At 41.0% G+C, this 21,915-nt stretch overlaps 1 protein-coding gene across 1 annotated transcript in view; it reads left to right on the top strand.

Annotated features, from left to right (window-relative positions):
- The window catches only part of LOC308659411 (L-gulonolactone oxidase-like), a gene marked incomplete at its 5' end in the record, with an annotated part of 42,193 nt that extends 25,190 nt beyond the window's left edge, over positions 1-17,003 (top strand). The window contains 6 exons of the mRNA XM_081312987.1: positions 4,407-4,514; positions 5,184-5,260; positions 10,199-10,348; positions 12,080-12,244; positions 14,214-14,304; positions 16,858-17,003. Of these exons, the coding sequence (XP_081169113.1) occupies positions 4,407-4,514; positions 5,184-5,260; positions 10,199-10,348; positions 12,080-12,244; positions 14,214-14,304; positions 16,858-16,986 (720 nt within the window). The 3' untranslated portion in view covers positions 16,987-17,003. The remainder of the gene's footprint in view (positions 1-4,406; positions 4,515-5,183; positions 5,261-10,198; positions 10,349-12,079; positions 12,245-14,213; positions 14,305-16,857) is intronic.
- Between the last annotated feature and the right edge of the window lie 4,912 nt (positions 17,004-21,915).

Genomic DNA, 21,915 nt, shown 5'->3' with positions numbered 1-21,915 from the left:
CCAAACACGGATGACCAACTGCAAGAAAAGTCTACTACACTCATATCCACTGTTAAGGATTACTTAATAGGTCTTTGATGCAACCATCAAGCATAGATTTTCTCATATACCTTTTCAGGAAATACAGAGACCATGAGTGGGCAGCAGTTACTGAAACTGGCAGCATATAAGAAATAGGGGTGAATGGGCCAATTTTTCAAACAATTGAATTTTCTCCCTTCTCATTGACTTTTTTGTTGTTGTTGTAGCTTTGAAAGACTTAATGCCTTATAAACATCTACATCTCTGTGTCTCTGTATCTTTATAACTATACCTACAGCTACAGTTACATCTATAGCTATCTGTCTAGCTATCTAGCTATCTAGCTATCATCTATCTATCTAATTTAGATACTACCCATCTCACTCTTAGAAGAACTATAATTCCCATAACTCACAGCCAGCCCAGCAATCAACCATGTTAGATGTTTAGGAACCACAGTATTGTCTAATAAATCTGGCAAGCACAAAGCATTTGAAAGATGGTCCATGTTAATGCTTAACTAAATGAATGTATAATGGATTAATCCAGTTGCAATTAATTACAATAGTGGAATTAAACCTTCAGAACAACTGAATCTCTGACCTGATACTGGCAAAGAAAGGGCCATTAATAAGGGAGACTTGTCGGCTTCCTATTCTGATTATAGGTTTCCAGAGGCACCAGGCTGGATACTGGAAACAGAATGCTAAGAAGACTTTCTAATTCACCAAGGCCAAGTTGGATAAGAAGCAGCACTTCTTACTTTAAAAGAGGAAGGGCGGAATCCAGATGTCCAAAAGACATAAATCTGAACCCATAATTTTATGAATGACCTGGATCAGGCATTATGTCACTGGGAAATACTGACCTTTGATGCAGGAGGTAGTGGTTTCACATCTACATGTATTCCCTGAATCAGAGTGGTCTCTTTCTTTCCTCTTCTTTGACTGGTTTTCAGCAATTGCATAAATATGCTTGAATATTACATTGTTTACCCTCAAAGCTTTTCCTGTTCCCTGAAGCAGCTGGAGAGAGCAAAATTAAGAAAAATATTCCCCCTCCCCAACTTTTTTTCCTTTTCTTTGTGCCATGATTTTCTTTGGCACATGTATATCTCATTTTTCTGATTTTGCACAGATTAGGTTGTACAAACAGATGCTATTTTTACATGAATTGTTGAGCTTCACTGGCTGCTCACCTTCTTTGTCTCCGCGGACCATTCGTTTTTTTAAAAAAACAACAAGTTTTATTGGTTTTCCAGTTAAAATCTACATATTTAGAAAGCATCATGGTGACTGGGTAATCAGAGATTCAGTAACAGAGTTTTCAGTACATAATTCAGGTTACATTATCAAAACATCCTTCTCAATTTCCCTTAACATTTTATACAACCAGTTTAAACTAACCATTCTTGTCCAATATATTTTACTCCTCCTTCAGTTCCTGCATGTAATTTGTGCTTCTTAGTTCCCATGGCCTCATAGGCATAGGTTCAAGTGAGAGAGATTGCAAAATCAGTGGTTATTGTATTCTTGCATTTTGAACATTTTCTTTCCTAGGTAGATTTAAACAGAAATCTATAGTGAGCTACCATACATTTCCAAATGGAAGGCAACCTTTCCAGTTTAAGATGACTAAAAGCTGGTGAGAACATAATGGCAAACCAAATTCCTTGGCTGCAGAAAGGAACTGCTGTGCCAAATCTGCTATGAATCATATTGTGAAGTATGCAGATGACACGGCAGTGGTGGGTCTTATCCAGGATGACAGTGAAGATGCTTATAGGGAAGAGGTGACAGCTCTGGTGAACTGGTGCAATAAAAGTAACCTGGTTCTAAATGTTGATAAAAAAGGAGATCATTGTAGATTTCAGAAAGAGCCAGCATAGTCATACTCCACTCAGTATCAAGGATGCAGCTGTAGAGATGTTCAACAGTATTAAGTATCTGGGGGTGCAGATAACTAACAATCTGAGTTGGTCATGTCATGTCATCCTTAGTGAAGCTTGCAAACCAGCATCTGCATTTCCTAGGTCGGATGAAGAGAGCACATCTTTTTCCATCTGCCCTGGCCACTTATTACAGAGGCACAATTGAAAGCATTTTAACAAACAGCATCACTGCCTGGTTTGGTGGCAGCAGTGCCTCAGATAGAAGCTCCATACAGAGAATGGTAAAGACAGCCAAGAAGATCATAGAAAGCTCACTCTCTGGTATTCAGGATGCTGCTGATAAGTGTTATGAGCTTAGAGCTCAAAGCATTGTTAGAGACCCCACACACCCACTTTACAGTCTGTTTCTGTTGCTCCCCTCTGGGAGGAGGTTTCGAAGTATTTCTAGCAGGACTACCAAATTCTGTAATAGCTTTGTTCCCTATGCCATCCGTCTGGCAAACTCACAAGATTTGTTTTTCCTCGCCATGCACATGTATACATAACCTGAACTAGACTGTTGTTTCTCTGTGTCATATAATGTTTGTGGGTATATATGCATAATTCTGTATTTATTTATTTATTTATTTCAGTCATATTTATGTAGTGTATATCAGAGGTGGTGACCCTTTGAGAGCTGTATGCAATGAAATTTCATTTTAATGTATGCCAATTAATGTACATTCAAAGTGACAATAAAGTTATTATTCTATTCTATTCTATTCATTCTGTTGAGAAAACTCAACCTATTCTTTGGCAATGATTTGCACTCAGAGAAGAGGGCAGGGTTTCCTGAGCCTGAAAATTATTTCAAAGGTTCCTCCAGTGTAAAACGTTTGAGAGAGGCTGATCTAATGTGGTCCTCAACTGTGTCAGTTTCGCTGCCAGTTTATGTATTTATTAGATTTTTATCCCATCTTTATTACTTTACAGGTAACATACATAACACTCCTTCGTCCTATTTTCCCCATAACCATAACCCTGTAATCTGGGTTGGGCTGACAGAGAATGACTGGCCCAAAGTCACCCAGGCAGCTTTCAGGTTTAAGGTGAGATTAGAACTCACAAGTCTCCTGCATTCTAAGCCAGCACTTTAACCGCTGCAGCAAATTGGCTATCTGGTTTATTAATTCCACAGTCTTGGCTCCCATCTCCAGAGCAAAGGTGTAAGCTTTCACATAGAAAGAATTCAAATTGCTGTGTTTAATCAATCTCTCATTTTCTATTTTAAAAAGCCATTTAAAGCCATTTTTAAGCCAACTTCACGGAAGGAAGCAGCAATTAATTCATACAACAACTACTGATCATGCACAATGGTAGCATGAAGTTTCACTGATCAAATTTTGCTAGCAAAACATTTAGAAAGTGGGGAAGAGGGAATAACAGAAGGTGCCCGAAATGTTTTAGTGTAGTTTTAAGCTGTAAAAACTGTATTTTATATACCCTATATAAAACTCCCATGTGAATGTTCTTGTTCCTCTGAAATATTTTTGAGCTCTTCATATTGATGAGGATTCTCCATAGAATCCTAGAGCAAGAAGGAAGATTTAGGCCACCGGATCTAACCCTCTACTCCAGCGTTTCTCAACCCTGGCAACTTCCACAATTCCCCAGCCAGTAAAGGAAACTTCAAGCTGCCAAGGTTAAAAACTACTGCTCTATTCAGGGCAGGAACCCCAGTTAAACGTCCCCAGAAGATAACTGTCCAGCCAATGAAAGGGGTGACAGCTGTTTTCACTGTTGAACTATTCTTGCTGTTAGGAAGACTATAGACTGTTTGTGTCCTTTTCTTGCAGCAAATTAATAGGATGGGGAAAAATCATCTTTTTGCAGAGGAGAAGCAGTGCTAGTGTGATGATTAAAATATTGGATTAAAAGTAGGGAAACCCAGGTTAACCTCACCAAGGAAGCTCTTGGGGGGGGGGAGCTGGTCATTACTACTCAACCCAACTTGCCTATTTCACACAGCTGTTGCGGTGAGTAAAAATGGAGGAGAGTATGATGCATGCCTCCTTGAGGATCACAGGGGTGTCAAACTGCCAGCCCACGGGCTGGTTTCGTCATATTGAAGCCATGCCCACCCCATTGCCGGCAATGCAAAAAGAGTCACAATACATCGCGACATGTCACATGATGTGGTGAGTTTGACACCTAGGATTTAGAGCATGGGTGTCAAACTTGCGATGTCACGTTATGTGTCGCGACGTATTGTGACTTTTTTCCCATTGTCGGCAATGGGGTGGGCACGGTTTTGGCATGACGCATCTGGCCCCTGGGCCGGCAGTTTGACACCCCTGATCTAGAGGAAGGGTGAGAAATACTACATTCATAATTTTACTCTTGAACATGAATTATTTAGCATGTCACACAGGTGGCCCAACCAAACTAAAAACCTGAGCAATATCACCCAATTTAAAGATGTATCCTTTCAGCTCTCAATTTGGACATCTTGCAGGTTCTTGACAACCTAGAAAATCACCTGAAGAAATCTGAGTATTTCCGCTTCCTTTGGTTCCCTCACAGTGAAAATGTGAGCATCATCTACCAAGATCATACCAACAAGGTGAGTTCATTCTATCGTGATGAAAGTAATTTATCATTAACTTTATTTGAGACAGAAAACTAGGGAGGCAGGGATTAAGAACATTCCAGTTGCTATGGGGTGACCTAAGTCTTACTCATTTCAACAAGACTTCCAACAGAGGGTACCCATTATCTTTTTTTTTCTATTCAACCTCCCTCTTGGGTAAATCATAACTGTCATCACTTTATAGATCAAGAAGTTACATATAATCTCAACACAAATAGGACCTTACAATGCTAATCCCTGTCAACTGTTCCCAGACCATCTCAAAAGCTCTCAGTTGAGAGAGGCTAGTCTATCCAGTAAAATTAAATGATTAAAGCACTGGACTTGGACCAGACAGACCCAGCCATGAAATTCACTGTGTGAGTTTGGATCAATCATTCACTCTCTCCAACCAAACTACTTCACACCTCACAAGGTGGTGGCTGTTGGCGTAAATTGAGGGCAGGACCCCGTATAAGCCCCTATATGAGCTCTGAAAAATAAAAGATGGGATATCAGTGCAATCAATCAATTCCATGTTGGTATATACTGAGGTTTATGATGAACTGAGCAATAGGTGGTTCTCACAGTACCATGGGCTTAAAAGTCATATCCCCAGCCTTCTGAAAAGTTCATAAAAATCCAATACTCTTGCTTTTGCAGCCTCCCTCTTCCTCAGCGAACTGGTTTTGGGATTATGCCTTTGGATATTATCTGCTGGAGTTCTTTCTTTGGATCAGGTTAGTTTCTACATCTCTGCAATACAGTGAAATTTTCTTGCCTGGTGGATGGAAGGACTGCATTTGTCTTGTTCATATCTCAAAATGTTCTGCTTCCAAGGAGGTTTCCTATACAGGTTAACTTGGGTTGGGTTGTTTTAGTTGTGACTCAAGAATTTATCCACCCCTTCTCTAAGACTTCAAAAATGAATTAAAATATATCAACCTTGAACAGAATATTTGATATTCTGATTAATTTTTACTCCTGGAAGTCAAGGGATTTCATCCCACACTATTGTTGTTGTTGTTAGCTGCGAAGTCGTGTCCGACCCATCGCGACCCTATGGACAACATTCCTCCAGGCCTTCCTGTCCTCTACCATCTTCTGGAGTCCATTTAAGCTCACGCCTACTGCTTCAGTGACTCCATCCAGCCACCTCATTCTCTGTCGTCCCCTTCTTCTATTGCCCTCGATCTTTCCCAGCATTAGGCTCTTCTCCAGTGAGTCCTTCCTTCTCATTAGGTGGCCAAAGTACTTGAGTTTTAGCTTCAGGATCTGGCCTTCTAAAGAGCAGTCAGGATTGATCTCCTCTAGGACTGACCGGTTTGATCGCCTTGCGGTCCAAGGGACTCGCAGGAGTCTTCTCCAGCACCACAGTTCAAAGGCCTCAATTCTTTGGCGCTCAGCCTTTCTTATGGTCCAACTTTCACTGCCATACGTTGCAACTGGGAAGACCATAGCCTTGACTATACGCACTTTTGTTGACAGGGTGATGTCTCTGCTTTTTAGTGTGCTGTCTAGATTTGCCATGGCTTTCCTCCCCAGGAGCAAGCGTCTTTTAATTTCTTGGCTACAGTCCCCATCTGCAGTGATCTTGGAGCCCAGGAAAATAAAATCTGTCACTACCTCCATTTCTTCCCCATCTATTTGCCAGGAATTGAGAGGGCCAGATGCCATGATCTTGGTTTTCTTAATGTTAAGTTTCAACCCAAGTTTTGCACTCTCCTTCTTCACCTGCAACAAGAGGCTCTTTAGTTCTTCTTCACTTTCTGCCATTAGAGTGGTATCATCTGCGTATCTTAGGTTGTTGATATTTCTTCCGGCAATCTTAATTCCAACTTTTGATTCATCTAGCCCTGCCTTTCTCATGATGTGCTCTGCATATAAGTTAAATAGGCAGGGCGACAGTATACAGCCTTGCCGGACTCCTTTCCCAATTTTGAACCAATCAGTGGTTCCGTGTCCAGTTCTCACTGTTGCTTCTTGACCCGCATATAGGTTTCTCAAGAGACAAATAAGATGGTCTGGTACTCCCATCTCTTTAAGAACTTGCCACAGTTTGTTATGATCCACACAATCAAAGGCTTTAGCATAGTCAATGAAGCAGAAGTAGATGTTTTTCTGGAACTCCCTAGCTTTCTCCATGATCCAGCGTATGTTGGCAATTTGATCTCTAGTTCCTCTGCCTCTTCGAAATCCTGCCTGCACTTCTGGTAGTTCTCGATCCACATACTGCTGAAGTCTAGCTTGTAGGATTTTAAGCATGACTTTACTAGCATGAGAAATGAGTGCAATGGTGCGATAGTTTGAACATTCTTTGGCACTGCCTTTCTTTGGAATTGGAATGTAAACTGATCTTTTCCAATCCTGTGGCCATTGTTGAGTTTTCCAAATTTGCTGGCAAATTGAGTGTAGCACTTTTACTGCATTGTCTTTTAAGATTTTGAATAGCTCAGCTGGAATACTGTCACTTCCACTAGCTTTGTTGTTGCTCAGCTTTTCTAAGGCCCACTTCACTTCACATTCTAGAATGTCTGGCTCGAGGTCAGTGACCACCTCATTGTGATTATCAGGGACGTTAAGCTCATTCTTGTATAGTTCTTCTGTGTAATTTTGCCACCTCTTCTTAATCTCTTCTGCCTCTGTTAGGTCCCTGCCATTTTGGTCCTTTATCATGCCCATTTTTGCATTAAACGTTCCCTTCATTTCTCCAATTTTCTTGAAAAGATCTCTGGTCCTCCCTATTCTATTATTTTCTTCTATTTCTTTGCACTGTTCATTTAAGAAGGCATTCTTATCTCTTCTAGCTATTCTCTGGAATTCTGCATTCAATTGGGTGTATCTTTCTTTTTCTCCCTTGCCTTTCGCTTCCCTCCTTTCCTCAGCTATTTGCAAAGCTTCCTCAGACAGCCATTTTGCTTTCTTGCATTTCTTTTTCTTTGGGATGGTTTTGGTTGCTACCTGTTGTACAATGTCGCGAACCTCTGTCCATAGTTCTTCAGGCACTCTGTCTATCAGATCTAATTCCTTAAATCTATTTGTCACCTCTACTGTATATTCAACAGGGATATGATTTAATTCATACCTGAGTGGCCTAGTGCTTTTCCCTACTTTCTTCAGTTTAAGCCTAAACTTTGCAAGGAGAAGCTCATGGTCTGAGCCACAGTCAGCTCCTGGTCTTGTTTTTACTGACTGTATAGAGCTTCTCCATCTTTGGCTGCAGAGCATATAGTCAATCTGATTTCTGTGTTGACCATCTGGTGATGTCCATGTGTAGAGCCGTCTCTTGGGTTGTTGGAAAAGAGTGTTTGCTATGACCATCGTATTCTCTTGACAGAATTCTATAAGCCTGTGCCCTGCTTCATTTTGCACTCCAAGGCCAAACTTGCCTGTTATTCCAGTTATCTTTTGGCTTCCTACTTTAGCATTCCAATCCCCCATGATGATAAGAACATCATTTTTTGGTGTTAGTTCTATAAGGTGCTGTAGTGCTTCATAGAACTGGTCAATTTCATCCTCTTCAGCACTGGTGGTTGGGGCATAGACCTGGACTACTGTGATATTGAATGGTTTGCCTTGGATTCGAACTGAGATCATTCTGTCATTTTGAGGATTGTATCCCAGTATTGCTTTTCCTACTCTTTTATTGACTATGAAGGCTACTCCATTTCTTCTGAAGGATTCTTGCCCACAGTAGTATACCTGATGGTCATCTGAATTAAATTCACCCATTCCTGTACATTTTAGTTCGCTGATACCTAAGATGTCAATGTTCAGTCTTGTCATCTCTTGTTTGACCACGTCCAGTTTTCCTTGATTCATGGATCTTACATTCCAGGTTCCTATGGAGAAAAAATCTTTACAGCATCGGACTTTCCTTTCACCACCAGACATATCCACAGCTGAGCGTCCTTTCGGCTTTGGCCCAGTCGCTTCATTCTTTCTGGCGCTACTAGTACTAGCCCTCTGCTCTTCCCCAGTAGCATATTGGACACCTTCCGACCTGAGGGGCTCATCTTCCAGCGTCATATCGTTTTGCCTTTTGGTACTGTCCATAGGGTTTTCATGGCAAAGATACTGGAGTGGTTTGCCATTTCCTTCTCCAGTGGATCACGTTTTGTCAGAACTCTCTGCTATGACCTGTCCGTCTTGGGTGGCCCTGCACGGCATAGCTCATAGCTTCATTGAATTACGCAAGCCCCTTCGCCACGACAAGGCAGTAATCCATGAAGGGGTACCCACACTATTAATCAAGCAAAATTACTCATAGACAGACACATGCAGAATCTCCTACTACTGTTGTAAATCTCACTCTTTATTCTAGTAGTGTGATAGCCAAACTTAGGCTGTCATCTGGTGGGCAGAAGATGAAATCACCTTTGTGAAGTTGCTGAATTGATACAGAAAAAAAATTGCTCCACCCACTTACAGTGGCGATGAGTGCACCATTGGGAGACTTGAAATAAGAGGGTTAGGGATGGGTTGTCAAGGAGAAAAATCTATGTGGTTGCTTAGGAGTTGAAAGCAGCGTGATGGCACATCATCCATCCATCCATCCATCCATCCATCCATCCATCCATCCATCCATCCATAAGCTGTTGAAAAGTAAAGTCATTTGCATGGTGTTCACAAATTGAGACAGTATTCTTGGCAACTGTACTAAAGTGGTTTGCCATTGCTTTATTATTATTATTTTTAATTTTCAGTTTAGACCATAGGCCAGACATTTCCTGGTGGTTTCTCATCAAATCAATTGAGAACTGTCTTTGCATAGGTTTTCAAGATCAGCCAAGTTTGGTTAGAGTTTTCTCCATAATTGTGCTATTTTATTGAAATCAAGGGCCAAATAACTATGAAGAGTGATAGCAAGGTTTCTTCGCCTGCTAGAATGCATCCAGGGAAATAATGAATAAAAAAGTTGATTACAGGCCCACGTCAAACCTCTCCAGTACTTTATTTATAGAAAGCTGTTTAGTCTCTGATGCTTCTAGCCTTGTACTTAACCAAGAAGGAGACCATGGAAGAAATGCCAACAGCTCTAGCCATATGTTGCCACTCCTAGATGGATTCCTTTTCATCCTTTTTGTAAGCTACAAAAAGACTCCACACAGTGCTAGTCAATAATTTCTGCGAGATGAACAGCATGCTTAAATGCAACAATAGTGAAGGCTTTTATTGCCTATCCAGCAAAGGTCTTGCACTACAAAGCTCTCTTTAATGACTTCCAGCATTGACTCCCCACCACCATTGCCCCAGCTGCTTCTGCAAAGTAGGAATGAGGGAAGCAGAATTTCAGAAGCTCAAGATATTTTTCAGTCTAGCCCAGGAATGTTTGACTAGGGGCACTCATCTTGGCCATGGCATCAGGAAATTATGGGCAAAGCAATCACATCATATCTGGATTATATCAGGTCGGGGAAGGGTGGTCACAGAGTTGTAATCAAAGATTTGGAAAGTGCCAAACTGGGAAAGATTTTCTTTCCTGACTGCCAGGAGAGGAATCATTCCCCATGCTGTCTGAGGAATTTTGGGAGTTGAAATCCACAGATCTTAAGATTGCCAAGCTTGAGAATCAGTGCTGTAGCTACTGTATATCATCTGAGGGCTTTGGCTTACAGAGCAGGTGTTCCAGCACTGAGCTAGTCCTTCTCAGCTTATTCTTTCTCCTTCACCTTCAGCACATTCCTGCCCTTCTTGGTAGCTTGGATCAACCGCTTCTTCTTTTGGCTCCTCTTCACTGGCAAAGTGGAAAATGTGAATTTGAGCTACAAAATCTTCAACTATGAATGTCGATTCAAGCAGCATGTGCAAGATTGGGCCATTCCCATGTAAGTCAAATGGGTCTCTCTAGATTCCACAATACCTGTAGGATATTTGACATTTAACATGCAGACCTCTACCATCAAAAGTTAAATCTATTTCACTGTGTGTTCATGATCCTGTTCTCCCTGAACTGTTTGAGACTGAGAGTCAGTTTGGTGTATTGGTTAAGATGTTGGTCTAGAAAGGAGACTGTGAGTTCTAGGATTTTATTAGGCATAAAAGCCATCTGGGTGACTTTGGGCCAGTCAGTCTCTCACAGAATAACCCAGTACATAGGGTGGTTATTATGGGGAAAATAGGAATATTGGGTATGTTCATTGCCTTGTATTGATAATGTAGAATTCAATATATATATTGTTGAATATACATATAGGATAATGTAGGAATACACACACCGACACAGAGTTGAATATACATCTAGACTAAAATATGTAATAATAACTCCACAGTACAATGAACTTAAAGGTTGAAGAAGAAAAGGAAACAGGTCTCTGAGATCAGGGAAGCCCATCATAAATGTTGCCTATAGCTCCATACAAGGAAAAAGTCACCATATAATCATTATCTTAGGTAAAGGTAAAGGTTCCCCCGCACATGCGTGCTAGTCGTTTCCGACTCTAGGGGCCGGTGCTCATCTCCGTTTCAAAGCCGAAGAGCCAGCGCTTGTCCGAGGACGTCTCCGTGGTCATGTGGCCGGCATGACTAGACGCCAGAGGCGCACGGAACGCTGTTACCTTCCCACCGCAGTGGTCCCTATTTTTCTACTTGCATTTTTACGTGCTTTCGAACTGCTAGGTTGGCAGAAGCTGGGACGAGTAACAGGCGCTCACTCTGTTACGCGGCACTCGGGATTCGACCCGCCAAACTGCCGACCTTCTGATCGACAAGCTCAGCATCCTAACCCACTGAGCCACCGCGTCCCTTATCATTATCTTACAATACTGCAAATGAGGTTCCAGTGCAGCAGGGTGAAGAACTGAAATCAGACCAAAGTAGGCTGGATGATGTCTAAAGTATTCAAGGAATAAGAAACAGAAAACAAGTGAAATAAAATTTATCATGCCCCTTGCTAAAGAGTTATTCCTCAGCCCAAAAAAAGGCCATTAGAGGACCCATCCCAGCAACTGTGATGAGAGGACATCAGGATCCACTCTTTCTGGCCCTTGTCATTCAGGTCTTGACTCAGAGGCTCAGTCCGTTCCATGTTTGCTGAAACAAGACCTTACCGTGAAGCTTATCTGACATGATGATCACTGTGATCACCCTTGAATTCAGAGCATCTTTATTATTTTACCTTTGCCCGTTTGATGTATAGTCTTGTAATTGCAAATTGGTTCCATTCTGGTAACACTTTCAAATACGGAAGATCATCTGTAAGGTTATTATTTTATTATTTTTATTTTATTTTTATTTTTACTTCTTTTATATTGTGTTTTTATGTCCTGTAAGCCACCTTGAGTCGCCATGTGTGAGTAGGTGGCAATATACATTTTCTAAACAAACAAACAAATAAATAAATACCGGGGAGTTTAAGTCTCTTCCTCATACTCTCTCCCCCATCTTGTGTTTAATTGTTAGGCCATCAGCAATACCTGTTGGCCTAACAATTTCTGGATTCCTTCTCCAGGGTCATCTCTATGATTCCTACAACTCATGAGAAGGCATGGATAGTGATGGAAAGATATCTCCATTCTAAAAAACTGTATGATTTAACCAGTGAGTCTTTTTTTTGGTAGTGAAAAAACAAAAGATGCTCTTCTGGAACTAAAGGGGATATTGGAGACCAACCCCAAAATGGTAGCCCACTATCCAGTAGAAGTGCGCTTCACCCGGGGGGATGACCTCCTCCTGAGCCCCTGTTTCCAGAGGAATAGCTGTTACATCAACATTATTATGTACAGGTGAGAAGGGGACAGGCATAACTGGAGAAGGCAAGCTGGGTGACTGGAGGCATTGTTTCTTTCAATACCAATGGAAACTAAAGTGAACCTTAATTAACCCTAGGTCAAAAAGGCAGATCTTAAAACATGAAAGACTAGTAGATTGAAAAGGGATGAATGAATCCTGTTTTGGCTCTTTTTTTTTTAATCCCATTTATATCCCGCCCTTCTCCGAAGACTCAGGGCGGCTTACAATCTAAGAAGCACAAATCAATGTGCTTAGCAATAGCCTTCATTCTATGTATATGCCTGCTTATTAGGGCTTTCGCCGCCCCCCAAGCGGCATTTTTACAAAGTCAGCTTATTGCCCCCAACAATCTGGGTCCTCATTTTACCTACCTCGGAAGGATGGAAGGCTGAGTCAACCTTGAGCCTGGTGGGACTTGAACCTGCACTAATTGCAGGCAGCTGGTGTTACTTAAGGAGGCATTAGCCCACTGCTCCACCAAGGCTCATGACTCCTACACCTTCCATTCAACTTTAATGGCAGTCTCTAGCAGAGCACCTCTGTTTTCTTTCCCAGAATCTCCCATCTATGATATTAGTCTGGCACAGAGAGAGCTTCTGAGGAAACAAGGGTAGCTGCCTTCCTACCAGTAGCCATTGTTTTATTTCCAGAAGCTTCCTCCCTAGGATGCTCAAGGTGGTCCATAGGGTGTTCTTGGGGGGGGGGTGGATGGCAACCACCAGAAAAGCACCCTGAAGAACCCGCACTCTGGCAGTGAGTTTACACTTCACAAGCATAAATCAATATAATACATGAACTTTGCTACATCATCATCATCATCATCATCATCATCATCATCATGATGAAGCTGAGTCTCAGCTGCAAAAGAAGTAGTGGTACATTCTGACCCAATGCTTGTCAGTGACATTCAATATGGTCACTCTCAGTAACAGATATCCGTTGTCTGGAACAATGCTTTTCAGAGGACTATCTGAACTGGTGGTGCTTGTTGGTGAGATGAACATTTACTGGTCAATTTATGCAGCACTCCTCCAGAAGTGCTGGAGAGACAGGTTTCTATTCCTCAACACCCACTTTCCTTCCCTACAAAGAGTCATTTTAGAACAGCCTTCCCTGGTCAGATTTACTGAAAATGCAACTACCAGAATTCCTGGCTCATCAGAGATTTCACAGAGCTGAAGTTCAAACATATCTGGAAGAGCTCAGGCTAGAGATCATTCTACAAACTACTGCACATATGTAAATTCGGAAAGTTAGACTGAAACTTTCTTGTGGCAGAAGATTGGAAGCTCTTCAAGATGTCCCACCCCCTACAATGATCTCATCATGCCTCTACTACTACTACTGAATATATAATTTGCATTTGCAATCATGCTGACAGCAATCCAGCAGCATTACCACATTACAAAATGTACATGACCTCTCTCCTCACCACTACTTTTGAACCACTATTCTCCCCCCCCCCGCTCCGTTTCACAGATGGCTGAAAGCAAAGTCACCCAGTGTTTATGGCATATGCACTTTCTGTGACTTACTGCCTACTGGCCTGAGCTAACAGCCCTCCCTCTCATGCTCGGCTTTGTGAGTTAAAAGAAAAGAAAAAAACAAAGATTGTTTAACCATGCGGGCTTGCAGGATCTTGACTTGTTGGGAAAAAGCCAGGTTAAAACAAATGTCATTCCCTCCCTTAGTGCTGAAATAGCACTAAGCTACTGAGTACTGTAAATCAAACAAATGAGCTGAAGTTGCTCCTTGTGAGCTAAACAGCAGGCTAAATGTATCTGAAATCCAGGCAGTACGAAGAATCCACATTTAAGGTGCCTTCAGGATGACTTCCAAATGGGGGTGATGGTGGTCGTGATGTGGCAAAGCAGAAGCTTCCCTCTGTAATGAGCCACTCAAATATGAAGGGAGAGTCATTCAGTCCCTATTCTCACTTTCTGCTTCTTCCTCTTTCTCAAGGCCTTACGGGAAAGATGTTCCACGCCTTAACTACTGGCTTGCCTATGAAGGTGTCATGAAGAAGTTTGGAGGGAGACCACACTGGGCAAAGGTATTAGGTTAAATCCTTTTCTTCTAGTAAACACAGACACTTTTCCCCTTGCAGAGTTACATCATTTTTGCACATAAAGAACACAAACCAATTTTTAAAAAATAGCAATAGCACTTAGACATATACTGCTTCACAGTGCTTTACAGCCCTCTTAAAGCGATTTACAGAGTCAGCATATTGCCCCCCAAATTCTGGGTCCTCATTTTACCAACCTTGAAGGATGGAAAACTGAGTCAACCTTGAGCTGGTGAGACTCGAACTGCTGGCAGTTGGCAGTCAGCAGAATTAGCCTGCGGTACTGCATTCTACTGTACCACCATGGTGCAGTCATTTATCAATTAGAGAGACAGCCTGACTTGATACGACTATTTCCTGTGTGCTGTCCCAAAGTTGGGTACCATACTAAGATTGACTGTTTGCTCCATAATTGTTCTTCCTAAGTGCTGGCCTTGGACCCAACTGTGTCACAGGGCTTTGTCAGACTTCCCACCAGATATAGCAATAAATCTCTACTATGTAGGGATTATTTATTTATTTTTATTATTTTAATCCCATTTATATCCCGCCCTTCTCCGAAGACTCAGGGCGGCTTACAATCTAAGAAGCACAAATCAATGTGCTTAGCAATAGCCTTCATTCTATGTATATGCCTGCTTATTAGGGCTTTCGCCCCCCCCCCAAGCGGCATTATTACAAAGTCAGCTTATTGCCCCCAACAATCTGGGTCCTCATTTTACCTACCTCGGAAGGATGGAAGGCTGAGTCAACCTTGAGCCTGGTGGGATGCGAACCTGCACTAATTGCAGGCAGCTGGTGTTACTTAAGGAGGCATTAGCCCACTGCTCCACCAAGGCTCTTCAAGGATTCATCCATACATTTAATAGTGACCTCACAACAGAACTTTCATATGTTCAACTCTAAGGGTCTTCACGGATGGATGTCACAAGATCTGCAAAATGGCGTTATGACTGAAGCCCCACTTTGTTTGTATATACATGAAAAACAAGTGGAGCTTTAATCATAGCAACACACTCACCATCCTACAGTTTTCAAAACAGGCTCCAAGCAGGCCCCTGCTGAACCCAGCTTAGAATAACTGCTTTATTGCAGAAGTCATATACATGAAGAGGACACAGAATTCAGCAGCTCCAGGGTTTAAATCCCAAACCATTTTTCCTACCTTTTTAAAGTCAGTACAGTTCTGATAATTCTTTTGTCAGCCTTGAGATAGGAAGACTAAGGCATCTGCTCAGGGCTATGTAACAATTTTGTTTGGCTCTAGCATTGTTGGTTCCTACCACAATAGCTTCAGCTCTTATAGATTTGGAGTTTTTGACTATAATTAAAAATAAAATGAATACGAAAATTGGTTGATCTAGGTCCAAAAAAAAAGAGCAAACTGCTCTGAAATTTCAAGGCCATACAATTTCAAGGGACCTATTTTCTTGCACAAGCTAGGCTAAAATGCAATATTTCTTTAAATAAAAAGGTGGCAGGAAGACTACAATATCTCTATGATTTTCCAGCCCTTGCATTGCATGCACTAAAACTGTAAGTGACACAGACAAATCTAAAGTGAGATTTGAAATAAGTGAAACTGCTGTCTGCAAGATCAAAGTCCCACCCATTTTCCCCACACTGTACTGCATGCTACCACCTTGACATTTTTTTCACTGTCTCTCATATGAACATCCCTGATGTCTTTGAGAACTTCTGCCTCTTGGCTTATCTTAGAAGGATGTAGATTTAGATTAAGAAAAACATACTACGGATAAAAGCTGTACAGCAAAAGAGTAGACCGCCAGGGGAGATGGTGGACTCTCCCACCGGTTTGAAGGCGTTTGAAGAGGTTGAATGCCCATTTCTTGAAAATGCCACAATAGTGGATCCTGCATGTGGAGCAGATTATCTTCCATCTCTTAAATTGTATTTTTCTATTTTTTCTCACATACATGTATTCAGTGTGTCCAACTGAAAACTATACAAATCCACAACTCTTCTCTTGTATCTTGCTTTAAAATATTCAAACAAATACATAAACTTTGAAAGCAAGCACTGAACTGCAGATAGCAATCTTTCTATTTCCTAAGAATGCCTCTGGCATTTATTTCCGACAGTATGTTGGAAATATAAATTGTAGTTCAGATTATGAGATCTTGTTATACTTTACAAAAACAAAATCAGGCAGGGAAGAAATGTAGCAGATGAGGTATTGGTAGATCCTGTAAGTGTCCCTAGAAGCTATATTAGAAACTGAGAGATTACAACCAATTCAGGCTAAGTACTTTAAGCAGACTAAAGTAAGACATGCAGATTGATAGATGTATATATATATAGACTGATATATTTTACAGTATCATCCATCTGTAGTTACTATCAGGAATCATTGAAGGATGCTTACCCAAAGTTTGGGTTACAACTTGCAACATCCATAGCCAATATAATCACATCGAGAGGGCAACAGGTGAATTATTTCTGGGTAGATGATGTGATCCTATACTTGTTGACATCATTTTCAAGACCAGTATCATAAAATGTATTTTCTGTCACCAGGCCCATACATGTACCCGGAAGGATTTTGAGAAGATGTACCCAGATTTTCAGAAGTTCTGTTGTATTCGTGAAAAACTAGACCCCAGAGGAATGTTTCTGAATAGTTACCTGGAGAGAGTCTTCTATTGAGGGATACAATAGAGAAGGTGATCATGACATGGACAAGCCCCTTACTAAGGAGTTCTCTCTGTGGTTATTCTGGTTGGATGGATAAACATTTATTTGCTGGGATCTGATGCCAAACCAAGTTGCAAAGAGGACATTGCTTTTAGATTGCCCAGAAGTCCATTTAAATGTGTTGGGGAAATAGAGGAAAAAGTAACAGAAAGGGGAACATTTTTGCATCAATTAAAATACAATCCACTGTTCCCCATTTTCTTAAGAGAGATATAATAGTATGACAATAATTGTCATTTCCCAATTCTTTATTCACAAATTATTTTGTGACCCTCTGGGCGATTCCATACTGCTGATGCTTCCATTCCATTCCCCAGTTCTTAGAAAGAAAGAATTACATGATTTGCAGTTGTCTTCAAACTAGCCAATTTTGGTATGCTCTTATCACCAGCCTTCTCCTTTTAGAAGTCAACCATGTTATCCCTATTACACTAGCCAAATTCTGCATGGTTGCAATGAAAATGAGGCAACAAGTGAGACAAAAATCTCTGAACATATTCTATTTCATTTGCTTTATTCTTTTGGGTTTAGAAGGTGTTCCATATTTGTATTTTCGGTTTTGCTGAACTTTGGTAAAGGATTGTTGCTATTATTTCATAGGTAAAGGAAGCATCCCCCTTATCTACATGCATGATTTATTAGAACATGGATCTGTATGTATATTCAGGTTTCTATTCTAAAATAAAATCCAGATGAGCCCACAATCAAAATCAAAAGTGATCCACCTGTTTATTAGATGGCATTACTCTCCTTTCTGTCTTTCTAAGGCAGACATGTCAAACACAAGGCCTGGGGGCCGGATCCGGCCCGCAAAGTGGTTTCATGTGGCCCGCGAAGCCATCCTGGAAACAGTGAGGGAACGGCCCCCACTGCCTTGGCACTGGCCCAGAGACCCTCCTTCTGCCAGAGACCCTCAGATCTGTCCCACTCCTGCCCAGGCCCCCATAGGTACCCTTGATGCGAACGATGTAGAGCTGGCCACGCCCACCCAGTAGGCCATACGCACTCTAGCCACGCCCACCCAGTAGGCCACGCCCACCCTGGCCATACCCACCTGGCCCCCTGAGGGCAACTGCAATGCTGATGCGGCCCTCAATGAAATTGAGTTTGACACCCCTGTTCTAAGGTTACTCCTCAAGACTATCTTTTTTTTTGTTCTTACATTTTTCAGTTTGGGAGTTCTGACTCCTCCCCTCCAGTCTCTCCCAATTTAAGCACTTTGATAAAAAAGGGAAAGGATTTGCAGGAATAATGTAAATTTCCTTAATGATACTTTAAATGTGCACTGTAAATGGAATAGGGTTGGTGGTAGAGTTTTGAATAGTAGGTGGTGGTGGAGTAGACTGAGAACTGTATGCCAGTGAATATGACTACAATTGGTAGAGGAGCTCAGAATTTGTACTCTTCTCTTCCAATCTACCACTAACCATGTGCCCATTGCCACTACCCTGTATGCACAAACTTTCACCACATTGCCTTGCTCCACAGTGTGAACCTGGAGGTCACTTCAAGAAGTTTGATTGCACTCTCTTAACACAAAAGTGCCATCCCTTTTTATACACACCCTAGTTTAAATCCAGCATTTGTTTTTTCCTATCTTTTTGCTTTTACTTTTCTCCAGCTGGGCTCTAGGTAGCAGATGGCTGTTGGCACAATCAGCATTTCTATTCAGGGAAATCCTAGCCCTCACCGCATACCATGGAAAGAAGAGAGTTAATCCATGTGGCAAAGTCCCCTATAGACAGAGGATGGGAAGCTGACACATGAGTAACAGCAAACAAACATTGGACTCCAAGGATGTAGAAAACCTGCTGCAGACTCTTAAGCATTCAGGGTCAAGGGCTGAAAACAAAAAGCCCTTCTTTAGCAGTCCAGACAAAGCATATAAGAGAAAAATCCTCAAATATAAAATATTCAAACTAAGTGAGAGAAATGGGATAGGCAGCAGTAGTTAGAAGCTTGATATCCTCCTTTACACCAGCAGACTCACTGGGCCTCCCAGCCTCAGCAAACAAGACAAGTGACAATTCTCTACCTGTGAAGATTCTGACACCTTCCTTTATTCCCATAAGGAATAGAGCAGGGGTCTTCAAACTTGGCAACTTTAAGACTTGTGGACTTCTAGTCCCAGAATTCTGGGAGTAGAAGTCCACAAGTCTTAAAGTTGCCAAGTTTGAAGACCCCTGGAATAGAGGAACCAGCTCTATATAGTGCCTGACAAATCAGCCAGGTCTCAACAAGGCAGCATAGACTGGTGACAAATTAGTTTTTACAGTCCTTGATAAGGGAACACCCAGCAATTCCTCTGCAGTCTTCTCTTTATCATTGTGCTCTGGTATCTGCCATTGTCCCTAACCTTCTTTTCCAACCCTCACATCTGCCCTTTTGGCAGACCAACCTGTGACCTTAGCCAGCTCTGAGCTTGCAGATACTTACCATCAGTAGCTGTGACTTACTTACTAGGAATCTGTTTTAACTTTCAACCAAAGGCCCGCTGAATAATAATAATAATAATAATAATAATAATAATAATAATAATAATAATAATAATAATAATAATAATAATAATAATAATAATAATAATAATAATAATAATAATAATAATAATAATAATAATAAGAAGAAGAAGAAGAAGAAGAAGAAGAAGAAGAAGAAGAAGAAGAAGAAGAAGAAGAAGAAGAAGAAGAAGAAGAAGAAGTTGGAAGGGACCTTGGAAGTCATCTAGTCCAACCCCCTGCTCAGGCAGGAAACCCTATACCATTTCAGACAAATGGCTGGTGAAGATGTCACCAAGCCTGGTGATGAAACACTTGGAAGCTAAACTCGGAGAACAAACCACCACCACTATCTACCATCCGACAAATATTTTCTATCATTTCTAATCTGCTTTTTCCCTTCACATTTTCCCACTTCCCGTTGTCTCCATGTAAACAGTGCTCCCTCCACCAAATAGCTGGCAGACTATGGAAATCATAGTTTTTATGTGTGAAATCAGGTGACCCTCTGTCCATGCTTTCCAAACCTCCTCATCAGTGCTAGTAGAACTTGCTGGAGCATTTGAGGCAAGTGTGTAATGGAATTTGCAGAATTGGAATGAAGTGGCAACATTCATTGAACATCTACTTTGGCCCTACAGAAGGTATCCAAGTTATGCACATTGCCTGTAAAGTTCCCATACTGTTTACTAAGGGAAACATATTTTTTTAAATCTAAGGTTCTCAAAGTTCTATCAGAGGCTACAGAAACGAAGTAAGACCATATCATCTTTCCAAATATAAAGGTCAATATAATGCAAAGTGCAACATTTGGTTCTGCCTTGCACTAAACTGAATTGTTACTTTTGGATTTCTTTTGAGCCAACTCAGCTGCTTGAAAACGTTTCTTGAAGTGCCTATAATCTAGTGAAGGGTGGTTCATAAGAAATGTTTTATCAATATTTGCTTTCTATTCTGTTATCACTTTGTCAACATTTGATTCATTTGAATGAGCAAACTTCTTAATCCTCAAAATGTGCACTACTTTATTTACTCTGCCCCAATGAATGTAAACTGGACTCTTTAAGAGATCATTCTTGAAGGTGTTTAGTCACATGTGGACAAAATTTTTCAAACTAAATATAAACAGTAATTCCCCAACAATTCCAAACTGCGTATGTAGTCAAGGCTTTCCCATAGAACCTCAAAGGCTGGATTTTGCCACAGTAATATTTAGGAGAAAGCACCTTGCAAACTAAACTTCTCCTGCTATGTTTGGCTTTTCTGAAAATAGGGATATTTACCACCTTTAAGGTGGTAAACATATCCAACACTCCTGCCTCCTCCTATTTTCCTCACAAACACCCTGTGATGTGGGTTGGGCTGAGAGAGTGATTGGCTCAAAGTTACCCAGCCAACTTTCATAGCTAAGGTAGAACTTGAACTCATGGTCTCCTGCTTTCTAGCCTGGTGCCTTAACCGCTAGACCAGACTTGTCAAACTCGCAACATCACATGACGTCACGAGATGTATCTGGACTATTTTGCCATTGCTGGCAGTGGGGTGGGTGTGGGTTCCGGATGACACATCCGGCCCACAGGCCAGCAGTTTTTGACACCCCTGCACTAGACCAAACTGGCTCTATTGGTATTTTTCTGATGGCTGCATTAATTCTCCTTTCCATGATGCCTCTTCCTCTTCTGTGGAAGAGCAGGCTGCTTATAAAAATTGCAGGCACCCATGTGGCCTCCCTCCCATATGAGTTTTTCCCCAGCATCAGAATAGAAGAGTTGCCAGTAAAACTACAACTTTGAAACAGCTGGGGAAGGAAAATGGAGATGTATGTTTTAGAAGCTCTGCAACCACCAGAAAACAGAGAAAAGTGCCAAATAAATGGAGGTGTTTTTCTTTCAAAAGGAATGGATGGTCCAAAGGAAAAAGAAGTATAGAGGCCCAGCAAAGCATAATGTAGAAAAGTGCAAGTATTCTACACGTTAGCCATTAACAGGGAAAGAAAAAGCAGAAGAAATCCCAGAGAAGAATTAAGGCAGAATATATATATATATATATATATATATATATATATATATATATATATATATATATATATATATATATATATATATATATATATATATATATATATATATATATATATATATACACACACACACACACACACACATATTAAAGCATTGCTAGTAGTATTATAGAGTAATAGAATAAGGGTAATTGAATAGTAATATAGTAGAATATAATGATTATAATAATAGTATTTAATTTATTTAATAGTATTTAATAAAAATAATAGCAATAGTATATAATATAGGATGGAGAGAAAAAAGAAAACACTCAGTGTCAGGCCTGTCCCAGCTTGGACATTTAGGAAAGATCCTTGACTCCATTT

This window comes from Vipera berus (assembly GCF_964194415.1).
Source record: "Vipera berus genome assembly, chromosome: 1".
NCBI classification, from domain to species: Eukaryota; Metazoa; Chordata; class Lepidosauria; order Squamata; family Viperidae; genus Vipera; species Vipera berus.
The sequence above is the reverse complement of the archived record's forward strand: the minus strand, read 5'-3'. Positions and strand labels throughout refer to the sequence as shown.